The 11,930-nt window shown below is 36.5% G+C and overlaps 1 protein-coding gene across 1 annotated transcript; it reads right to left on the bottom strand.

Annotated features, from left to right (window-relative positions):
- Window positions 1-1,698: 1,698 nt before the first annotated feature.
- Window positions 1,699-10,350, bottom strand: crabp1b (cellular retinoic acid binding protein 1b). Its single transcript, XM_047821007.1, has 5 exons — window positions 10,273-10,350; window positions 10,115-10,204; window positions 8,231-8,409; window positions 4,258-4,371; window positions 1,699-2,004 (listed from the first exon to the last, which is right to left on the bottom strand). Exons 2-5 carry the CDS (start codon window positions 10,182-10,184, stop codon window positions 1,954-1,956), a joined length of 414 nt encoding a protein of 137 aa, XP_047676963.1. The 5' UTR covers window positions 10,185-10,204; window positions 10,273-10,350; the 3' UTR covers window positions 1,699-1,953.
- Window positions 10,351-11,930: the final 1,580 nt, after the last annotated feature.

Here is an 11,930-nt window from a genome sequence, read left to right as displayed (position 1 = left end):
TCAGATTTGGCACTAATTATCTTATTGTAATCTTATATTAGAACTGGGTAGAAACCGACCCTAACAACACAAAGGTCATAATTTCCACCAGAGCTTTTTATAATTTAGTAAAATGTATTATTTTTTATTATTATTTTGTTTAAGTAGTGGTTAAAAAGCATTGATGCAATTAACAAATTTATGTGGTACTTTTATGCATTTAAAACCTAAAAACAGGTCAGTGCCGACCCTAACACAAGAGGAAAGCTAAGGTGTAATTTTCAAACACACGTTTATTTTTACTGTCTTTCCTGTAAGAGCTAAATTGAAACACAGCCAGTGAAGCAGACCTTGTGACTCAAGCTCAGTGACTGCATCCATGCCCCAGTAATAAAAAGCCTATTTTAAATATATTTTTAAAAGTTTTGCACATATTTTCCTATGTTTATCTTCATCCACACCATAGAGGGAACATATAATGATATTTACTGTTTAACTGTATACATTTGCTTGGAAGACTTTTGCTTTCTTTGCTCCTTTATTCACGTTTTTCCTTTAATATATCACCTGGCTATATGCAACACCTTATAGATTATATCTTAGTCCCTTGCTGATATTTTAGTTAATCTGTGTGTATAATGGTAGATATGCCATCATATGTTGGACCTTTCATTTTTACATTTCATTTCTTCAGCACTGTTGAATTCTCATATATGATGGTCAGAGGATGTGAAGTTTTAAATTAGCAGATTTGACAGCAGTGCTGGATGTAATTCAAATCACAGGTTTATACTCATGCGTATGTTGTAATACCTTCTCGTTCCATTACTAGTACTGGTTAATTATCATCTATAAAAGGAGTCTCCTGTGTCAGTGCTTTGTTTTCCACCATGAAGGAGTTTTTTAAGGGTTTTTATTTGACATTTATTTCCATTGATGTTGATGTGTATCAAAATCAAGAGAGATAGAGTATGAAGAGGCGATGAAGGAATGATGACATTTCTTGACATAAAATGTAACTAGCATTCCACATCATGTATAATTCCTTTTTTTTAAAGAAGCTAAAATTTTTAAGAAGCTACTGACAAACTGGTTAATGAGATGGGGTTAAATCAACTTCAGTGTATGGACTAAGCAATAGAATTATAAAGGCACAAATGTATATTCTTGCTCCAAACAGATGTTTCGTGGCCGGAGTGATTGAACGACTGTGTTCAGACAAGATCGGAGACCTCAGGACTTCAAATCAGTTTCAGGTGATGTAATTGTAATCAAGAACATATGCCAGCTCTTTTAAGGTTTTTACAATACTTTCCAGTTCTGGTTATGATTACAGGGCTTCTTAATCTCTGCTGTAGACATGTATTTATTTTCATTATACACAATTACTTACCTCATTGTCTACTCCAGGAAGGGCTCACGAGGAAAGTATATAATTCATTAAAATTAAAAGTGAACATGGGGTCTCTCCCAAACCGTTAGGACATTTTACATTTCATATTAAAATGCAAAAAAAAATAAACCTATGATAAACCTTTATCATATATGATCATTTGAGGTACAATAATAAAATCAATAAAAGTGCAGGGTGGCTGGTGCTGCACATTGCAGTTAATACTGTATTTGTTTTTGTAATATTTCTTTACTTGTTGAAATTTGTTGTGGTTCCATTTGGGCAGACAAGGTGTTTTATTTATAATGATACGATAGAGACCAATATTATTTATCATACTTTTAATGAAACTAGTACAAACCAATTGAACATAAAAAATGTAAGAAATATATGACAAGATATAGAATGAATAGCGCTTAAGTAGTATTACATGTGTCTATACGATTCATGGTCCAGTATGGGTAAGAAAGCTAATCCACAGGTTTCTACAAATTGGTACAAAAAGCCCTGTAATGTAACATGGAAATGAAATGTCACTCTTGTGAGCGCTGACTGATTTCTTCATCTGGTTCTCATGGGGCTCATTCCCGCACATAAATCCTTGTGCACACCACGTCATCCGCTCCGAACGTCTAAAATGTGAATTTAGAGCGAGACATTTTAATGCAATTATACTGACAGTTTATCTTCAGACAAATGACTGGAATATAGGAGTTTATTTCACATTCACTCCAGTATGTGGACTCTCTAATGTGAGTGATAGCTTTCATACACGAGTGGAATGCAATTATAATGATGAAGAACATGGTAACATTCCCACTATGTGTTCCCACTGAATATTGATTTTAAGCTCTAACAGTATATATTAGACTCTGTGTTCTATCTCGGCGATATTGTTGCTGGAGGAGAATTAAAATGCTACAGTTCAACACTTCATTGCTGTGTTTACTGGGTTTCAAAAGGCACAGCAGGACACAAACTGGCCGGCTGTCAACACCAAGCACCATCTGTGTCCCACAGCAGGAAAAGAGGGCTGGACAACCTCAGCCACCCTTTTAAAAATGGAAGTCAAGACAGGCCATCTGCCCAGTGCACTGGCGTCTTGGGAGACATTAGCAAGAAGGGTGTCAGGGCACTGTGCTCCTCTAGCATTCCCCTATGTAACATGATCAATGAGGATCATTAGTCCAGCCCGAGCTGGGTCACCTCCAGGTACTCCGCTGCTGTGTGCCAGCTTTTGGGAGTCCTCTGTGTGACGATACAATTTGTGCAATGTGCCTTAAATAATTTTAGATTCAATTAAACCCATTACCACCTACAGTAAGTTCATTTCATATGATCGATATACCAGGTACAGAAGAACAAAACTCAAAATATGGAGTGATAGGTTAATCATTTGTCTGAGTCATTTAGAACTAAACAAATATCTTTCTGATGGCATGATAAGGAAACACCAAGCAAAGAAATGTACTGGTTCTTATTTATTCAATCAGGTACACCATAGAGTCATTTCCCCACCAGCTAGGAATGACTTTGATGTGGTCCATGTTTATGCTGGAAAACAGATGCTGCTGACCCGAAGCCAAGCTTTAATATATCTTACTTGTTGAATACACACTACATTACACCATTTCCTGGGGCAAGTCAAAACATGAGTTATCAGTGAGTCATAATGGCGGGGAAAAAGATGGCATCTAATTTGTATGGGCTTATCACTAGAGCAGGAAATTTACAGTGGTGTCATTGGGAAACGAAAAGGAATACAAAGACCTCAGATTGACCTCCTTCCTCTCTGTATATGAAAATCTCCATCTCATTCACCTTGACTAGCATATAGAATTTGGTCCTCCTTATTTGGATCTGTATTCATTTTAAACATGGGCATGGCCTACTAATGCCCAGAAACCATGAAAAAATGGTAACACTGTCAGCATGTTGTGTGAACTCAAGTCATAATTGGTCTCAACTACAGATTTAGTATTTTGTTATAAATAATAGATTTTGTTTGTTCTTTTCATACTCAATTATTTTTGGTTATTTGTACATGTCTGTAAATTGTTTGGTTCAGCTTCCCAAAATACAGCTGAACAAGTAGCCAATGAACAGCAGACACTTAGTAAAAGCCAATACGTACTCAAGTTAATGAACCTCGAGCCTCAATTTCACATCTGCTGTTGTACTGTTTGATAGTAAAACCTCTGAAAGGTGCAACTGTTTTTGTTGCATCCCACAGGATCCCAGTCCCAGTGGTATGTGGTCACATATTGATGCCCTTTCAGTGAAAAAAAAATCAACCACACAATCTGTAGTTGCATTTGTTTAAAATACATTATATAGTGTTCAATCCAAATAGTGTATTTATATTTTGTTATATCCATAATATGCGGACATTGTTTCAGAAGACAAGTGTTTTCACAGCCATCCTACCAAAGTTGAGCCTTGCAAAAAAAAAAAAAAAAATTAAAAATCCTGTGTCCACAGTCACTTTATCAAGTGAGGAACGCATTTGATGTCCCACTGGGACTGCCAAGGCAGTAAATGGAAAATACTCCTTCCCAGTACAGCTTAGTTATTAGTCCCATTTACTGATGTCCATCTGGTCTATAAAACCAAACAGGCCAGATGTAGAGCCATGCTACATTCTTGAGTTTTCAGGAGAAATCAGAGAGCTGATACTGATGGGAGCACATAGACGTGCAAGGAATGTGCCTTAACCATTACCTTATGTTATGAGGTACACCTCGAAAATCAGATACCACCACATCACCATAAAAAAACTGCCTGGAGAGTTTTAATCATACAGTGTGAACTGTGATTAAAATACAGTATATCATATGTCTTTAACGGATCGTCTACTTTATCAGAGTTCTCAAGATTTTCCTTACCAGGATTAACTCATCCCCTCTCAGCTCTCGGGTCCAGTAGGTCTTCGGGCCATTTCCATCCAACAGTGTCTGCTTACAGTTGATCTTATTTTCAGTCTCCCATGTGGCCAAGCTCTGTGAACAACTCAAAGGTTAATGCTACTAGAGAGAAATAAAGCCCTGGTGTGCAAATCAATAGTGAAATAAATTTCTGGGCTTTAAGACTGCTCTTAGAACTACTTTCAGCTTGCAGGTTTGTGATATCAGCATAAAAATAATGTTTGCACAGACATTCCAGGAGGACATCAAAGACTGAAAGGCTATTGGTATGAAAGTATGATTCATAAGAGTGCTGAGTCGAGGGCACCATTGCAGTTGACCCTGCTTCAACATCATAGCTTGGCTATGAGTCACTGCAATATTTCTCCCTTTATAAAGCCTCAAAATGGCCCCATGAGTCCCACCTGGGGCTACTGAACTTTCCCCAGACAGTGAAATCATCACTGCATGTCTTCCTGTAACCCATGGTGACACAGCCTAACAGTTTACTAATACAATAGGAGCTTCTTTTCATGTTTTGTAAAGGTCTTGAGGAAAGAGCCAATGAATAAAATTGGTAACATTTACACACAGGGTTCAAAGGGGTACATACTGTACAGTGGGGCCCAAATGTCTGAGAACACTGTTGAAAATGATTTGGTTTTGCATTCTTTTCTAATTTAATACAACTATTTTAAACTATGATTACAAGTATAAAAGATGAATTCGTATAAAAACAATATTAACATGAATTTGAGAGTTTTTAAAATTAGGTTTGTCCCCTATTTGCTTTAATGCTGGTGTGCGCTCCAGCTGGCATGGACTCCACAAGTTTGTGCCAAACCTTATGATCCAATTAGATATTGGAATCTTATTGGAATCTATTGGAATCTTATCTGAACATGTGCTTCAATAGAAAAGTTTCCACATGAGGGTAATCTGAACTTTTATGCAAAATATATTCACTATCAGTAATATGCATACATTTAAATAATCTCAGATCTTTGGATCTCTCTGTGTCTAAGCTATTTATGAAATTTGACACAAACCAAAGCACATTTGGATGATGCTGTTATGGTATGAAAAATTATTAGACTAACTATAACCTCATTTGGCATGTTGCACTATAACCAGCATGGGACTCTGACGTACCAGAATTATCAGTCCAGAAGGTGTCATAACACTACTATTATGCCAAAAATTTTGATGAGTGTTATGTTCGCTTAAAATAAAATTAAGATTTATCTGTATAACGTGTATGCTGTTTGTTCTTTTAGGTTTATGTTAGTAATGATTGGTTTATATAGGTGTCAAAATGTAAAGTGAATGCACCTAACAAACAGAACAGATGAGTTGGACTGAAACCTTGCTGTTTTTTGCTTTTATGTAGCTATTAAAAATCATTAGTCATAAAGGTTACCTAGTAAAACCACTACCAGACTGACCACCTTGAAGATTTTGACAAAATCCAGCCTGTGCTTTTTTTTATAGCTAGGAACCCATTTCTGACCAGAGTAAGTAGCACTGATCTCTTTCTAACTGACTTCTAACTGACTATGGACTTAACAAAGAAATACATACGGCTTAACCGTAGGTTACCTCGGTTCTCACTTTATGCAAGCAACAACTCATTTCAAGCAGTCACACATGATTTTTATTATTATGTGAATAATTATTCACTTTATTACCACAGAGGTGGCAAAAGTACCCAAAACCTTTGCTCAAGTAAAAGTGCCACTCAACAAAAATAAATCCGCTGGTAAAGGCTAGAAATGTATAAACCTTTAAATCTGCTTAAAGAATGAATGTGAATTACAAGAAAGATTCCCAAAAGAAAAAATACTCAAACTCAAATGTAATAACGATGATATACAGTATCTGTGCTGTCTTCACCAAAGAACCAAGGAACATGGGGAAACATTAGCTAACAGCAGCTTTATTCCTAATATACTAAGAAACGGGTAGAACATTTGGCCAAACATACTGTTGGCAGAGTTTATTTTTTGACCTGCCTGGCATCTACATCAAGCAGTGTAGAGATAATGCCAGGAAAATCCTCAGAGATCCCATTCATCCAAACTACAAACTGTTCTCTCTTCTGCATTCAAGAAAAGGCTTTCAGAATATGAGAGCAAGCACAGAGAGACTCAGGAGAAGCTGCTTCACACAGACATTCCTCAATCAAAAATATCCCTAGGTTACAAACTGATGTTTTCCCAATGTCTATTTTGGAAAGCTATGTTTAACTTTTGCCAATCACCTTTAGGTCAACATTAGACCAGTGATATGTGATGTTGAAGGAGTGTAAAAACTGTTTTATAAAAAAGCATGCCAATGTGGGCCTAATATCTAAACAACAGATTGGCTGATTTTGGGCCAATATTGACATCTTAGATTTAATGGTTGCTGAAATGTTGTCAGCCATGGTTGCCCAATGTTGCCTCAACAGACAGAATTATACTGGCACCAAACCTTGAAACAAGTGAAGATTCGATTTATACTATAAATGGCAAGGTGGATTTAAAAGTGGCTAACAGATTTGTGGCTCAACATTGGCCGAATGAAATGGATGACAGGCCAATTTTAGTTTGCTACCTGGGACACTTGAATATTGTTGTCAGCCACAGTGGATCATCAGATCCACATATTTAGTGTTAGGCAGGTTTTACACAGGATGTTCTTTACTGCAACTTTTGTCTTGCACACTACTATTACCTTATGTGTACTACTATATGTCTACATCTACCAATAGGTTCACTATGAAGAGATTGTACTCTATGTATGCAAATAATAAAGCTTGAAATGAACATAATACAAACTGCATTTGTGTATTTTGTCAGAAGCCAGACTATTTTGTATAATTCTGTCAGAAGCCAGTTTATGACTCAGTATAAAGGCTTTTCAGTAGATTGATCAGAAAATTCATACACCATCTCTTACTTTTAGTCAGGATTAGCCACATTCATTGTTCCCAAAAGTTTTTTTTTTTTCTGAAAAATGGTGCATCAATAAGCCCGTACTACATTACAAAACACCCTGTTTATGTCATTATTGTATGTGTATATATTCTTTATGTATATATTGTGTCTGGGCTGCACAAATATCATTGCATGAAAACAATAAGAGGATGGTGAACCTGTTTCTCTATCCTTGAATTTTTAATTTGGTTAATTTTAAAGTAAATTAATGTTTCAGACAGCTAACAAAAAGTATAAAAAGTCAACTTTGTTATACTGTGAACTGTCATACATATAGTGTTCTTGCAACTGCTGTTGATCAAAATAATAATAATAATAATAATAATAATAATAATAATAATAATAATAATAATAATAATAATAATAATAATAATAATAATAAATGATAACAAAATACACAAGGCATGGTGGCATCATTTCCAAATATATTGTGTATCAATATTTAAATATTTTATTCATGAAGTGTATCCCACCCAATTCAAATAATTTGTCAAACAAACAAATAAATGTAGATTTATATAGAATTTTATAGAGCATTGCATTTAAATAATTAAAATTCAGTCTAATGTAGCTAACGTACTACAAAGCATATAACTGTACTTCCCATCAGCCCCCATTAAAACTCATGTCTTCAGTCACTCACACCTGTATCTCATGTCACCATGATTAGCATTATAGAAGTTCTTGTTTCAGTGTCTTTTTGTCAGTAAGCTTTGATACCATAGTCTTGCTTTTACTCTCTGTTTTGCCAGGTGTCATCTGATAAGGTTTATGGTTCTTGTTTTTGATTTTGTATAATAGAAATCTGCATTTGCATCCCTCACGTCTACAATTCCCTAACAATGGCACAGTGTTTCACAGAAACTCACTTGCGCTTTGTAAAAGAATTCTAATTATCATCTGTTCAGAATTGAAAACAGCTTGTAAGGTATAATCATGCAGTGTGGCACATAATTATCCCAGTACTCTGTGATTACCTTGCATTTTCGTCCATCCACAGTTTCCTCGTTGAACTCTTGTCCTATCTGAAAGTTGATTTCTGTGGTCCTGACGGTGGTCGAGGTCTTGATGTAGAACTGCTCACCGTTCTGACGGATTTCCACCGAAGGCTTGGAGGCCGCAGCACAGGCCACTTTCCTTAGCATGGCATTCACCCCTGTGCATGATGTTAAACAACTATCTAAATTATACCATCATTGACCTCTTTAATCTGACTGGTCAGAAGGTGGATTATCTTTTTCACAGCATGACATGAACCATAGTTTGGCTGCAAAGCAATCACTTATGTTTTATGTTAATGTACTAATTTTTATGTTTTTTGTATAGTAACTAATTCACAGGGAATTGAATTAATTTATATAATTCCTAATATGGTGATGAAATGTCTTTAACTTCAAGAAAATAAAAAGATGCTGGTGAGGTAACAATTGTTTATCACGGTTAAACACGGTTAAAGTAAGAGGAAAAAATTATTCTTGCTTTTGTAGATGTTCCACAACATTAATCATAGCCATAAAATTATAAAAAGTCTAATGTACAGTCTTATTAATAAAAATAGTGCTGGCAAACTGTGGTATAAGAAGATTAAAACATTTCAAGATGTGCTGGCTTTGGAAAAGGCATGTCATCCCATCACTGATTATTTTCCAGGTTGTGTCATAAAATCAGATTATAAATAATAAGCAAAAAGATCACAGAACATTGAACCAATTCACGTTAAGGCACTAAAAAGTCTCACTTGAAAGCATTTCTGTGCGTTAAGGGACTGTAGTTCAAAGTAGTGTTAAATTCCTCAGTTTCTCATTCCTGAATGTATTGGTACAATTATGTGATTTGTCTTTTCTAGGTAGAGGGAAGACATGAATAATTTTTGTGGTGCTTTGTGTTACCCGAGAAGGAAAAATGAGAACTATGTGAGATGATTGACACATTTTTCTCAGCCATAAGTCGGGTTCGTGTTTTTTTCAGTACATGCCAGTGGTGTGTATACATTTCTGCATAAAAAGCCATCAACCCACCACAGAGCAGATTGTTATCAGCAGATGTTGCCAATATGGCGATGCAATGACAAGGCGTTGACTGGAAGGAATTTCATGGCTCTTGCTTTTTTTTTTTCACTTTGTTCTCATTGCACTTTAATAGATTTCTTCACAGGCTGATTATGAACCTACAGTCTCTTAGTACAGTTTTGCTCTAAACAGTCTGGCATCTTTATGAGGTTGTTATGTTCATTTGAAGTGCATTTCTTTCCCTTAAAACCGTAAAAACTCCAAAAACAAAGGAAAGCACAGAATTGTAACCTTCAATTTTCCAAATTAATCAGTTTTAGCTCTGAACTGGTGCTGAGTCATCAACCCAAAGCGCTGGGGTGTGATGGTTAAATACAGATTGCTTTTTGCAGCACAAACTTTACGACTTTCACCAGAAAATGGCTTTCATTATCTAAATGAACTAACATACTAAATCACATCAGCATTTCATTAAGCCTTGCATTAAACAATCTTTTTTTTGTCTATTTCAAAAATAAAATAAACAATCTTTCAGTTTTGCCTATTTTTTTATTTTATTTTTTACCCTGGGGCAAAATACGCCTGTACTTCTTTAAACTGAGAATTTGAATAAGAATGAAATGTGCCTCCAAAGAAACAAAAGCAGTGCAACAGGCTGAGAATAATGGTGATTTACTCTTCACACCACTTAATCCATGAATATACTACTGAAAACCGAGAGGACAGGAGATGTCACTAGTGAGACAGAGAGAAAACAAATGACTCCATGTGATCACAGAGTGATCTCAGAAGCTCCTGAATACAAGCTCCAAAAGGGTAAAATAAAACAAAAGGATCTGATTTAATTCTTACCAAGGGCCTTGAGGAGGTCTTCAAAATTTTCACTGCTTTTCATCTTCCAGGTCCCTGCGAAGTTCGGCATACTTGTTTTTATCCGGTTTACAAAAAATGGTCAAATAGTATAATAGGCTTTGTAGAAATCTATGTAAATCTCAGAGCCTGGCCTGCTGACACTTGTTTTCTTTCCCTTTTTCTTCTACTTCTTCCAGTCCCATCCACCTTCTCTCAGTCTCTCTGTCTTACTGTGTTGTGCTCCACTGGACCACTGGTGAAGACGTGCGAGACGAGCGTCACAGCCTCCCTTCTTCCCTCCTCCCCACACTGATGCACTGCCTTATGAGTCCTTGTCCTTTAATACCTCAATGTTTTTTTTCTGTTATTGGATTAAAATTTAGCCTGCTAGAAATCTATGCAAATGTTCAGTTGAATCATTGACTTGATGAAAAAAAAATTTACTTTATGGAAAACATCCAAACAGCAATATTTCAGTATGCATGAAAAATTAAATATCGGGGAATCCTTTGTTTTAAATAGATTATGAATGGAAATGTATTGACTCATGTCATGTCCTTTTTCCAGAGATTAAGAGTATTTTGGGGCTAAATTATGAAACTAGATCTAGAACTTGAGATTATGCTTTGTTCTTTGTGTGGATTTTGGAAATTATTGCATTCTCGACTAATTCTTGAACTAGCGATTTATCCTTGCACCCTCTTTGCTAGCTGAGAGGACTTGGGAACGATGGGAAAGGGTGCCCCAGGAAATACATTAAGAGAGAGAGAGAGAGAGAGAGAGAGAGAGAGAGAGAGAGAGAGAGAGAGAGAGAGAGAGAGAGAGAGAGAGAGAGAGAGAGAGAGAGAGAGAGAGAGAGAATGAGGCCCACCCTCCTCTCCTGTCTGATTTGTTCCTTTTCTGACACTGCGTCATTTATCTCCTTGACAAACTGTCTCTTGGACAGCACTTGATAATAAATGTAGAGTGAGGCCAGAGAGCACTTTGTCTTTCCCCCAGGAAGTTCAGGAGAAAAGAAAGCACCCATCAGTACATGCATTCAGCCCTCAACAGCCTGCAGTTTGTCCCATTAATCAATAAGTTTGATTTGGAAATGCAGAAGGTCTTTGTGTTTTCATGAATTTGTTTTTAAGCAAACGTGCTACACGAGGAGACTAACGAGCTGCTGATTTGCATAACAGCATATGTTAAACCTTGACACTCTCTGCTGTATTGCATGGTTAACATTCATTCATTCATTCATTCATTCATTTTCTACCGCTTATCCGAACTACCTCGGGTCACTGGGAGCCTGTGCATCTCAGGCGTCATCAAGGCAGGATACACCCTGGACGGAGTGCCAACCCATCGCAAGGCACACACACACTTGCATTCACTCACACACTTACACACTATGGTCAGTTTTCCAAAGATGCCAATCAACCTACCATGCATGTCTTTGGACCGGGGGAGGAAACCGGAGTACCCAGAGGAAGCCCCCGAGGCACGGGGAGAACATGCAAACTCCACACACACAAGGTGGAGGCAAGACGGTTAACATGATAATTAATATTAAACCACAGTTCTGTTGAATTCTCACTTATAGTCAGATGGTGTTGATTAATTTTCTATAACAGCAGTTCTGGTAGTTGTGTCGTTTTAAAGCATGGACACTCACGGACATTAAGCAGGTGCTGTTCTCAAGCACCTTATAAATGAGGAAATTTAAACAAACATACATACATACATACATACATACATACATACATGCATACATACATACATACATACATGACTTTTTTATTTGTATTTGATCACCCTTTAAGGTATTTGTCAT

The sequence above is a fragment of the Tachysurus fulvidraco genome, chromosome 1 (genome assembly GCF_022655615.1).
Source record: "Tachysurus fulvidraco isolate hzauxx_2018 chromosome 1, HZAU_PFXX_2.0, whole genome shotgun sequence".
NCBI classification, from domain to species: Eukaryota; Metazoa; Chordata; class Actinopteri; order Siluriformes; family Bagridae; genus Tachysurus; species Tachysurus fulvidraco.
The sequence above is the reverse complement of the archived record's forward strand: the minus strand, read 5'-3'. Positions and strand labels throughout refer to the sequence as shown.

Excerpts from the sequence above, each read along its gene's own strand:
- crabp1b (XM_047821007.1), bottom strand. The coding sequence starts at position 10,184 with ATGCCGAACTTCGCAGGGACCTGGAAGATGAAAAGCAGTGAAAATTTT. Across the intron at positions 8,410-10,114 it reads AGACCTCCTCAAGGCCCTTG|GGGTGAATGCCATGCTAAGG; the intron begins GTAAGAATTAAA and ends CATCATGCACAG. Across the intron at positions 4,372-8,230 it reads TGGATGGACGAAAATGCAAG|AGCTTGGCCACATGGGAGAC; the intron begins GTAATCACAGAG and ends AGTTGTTCACAG.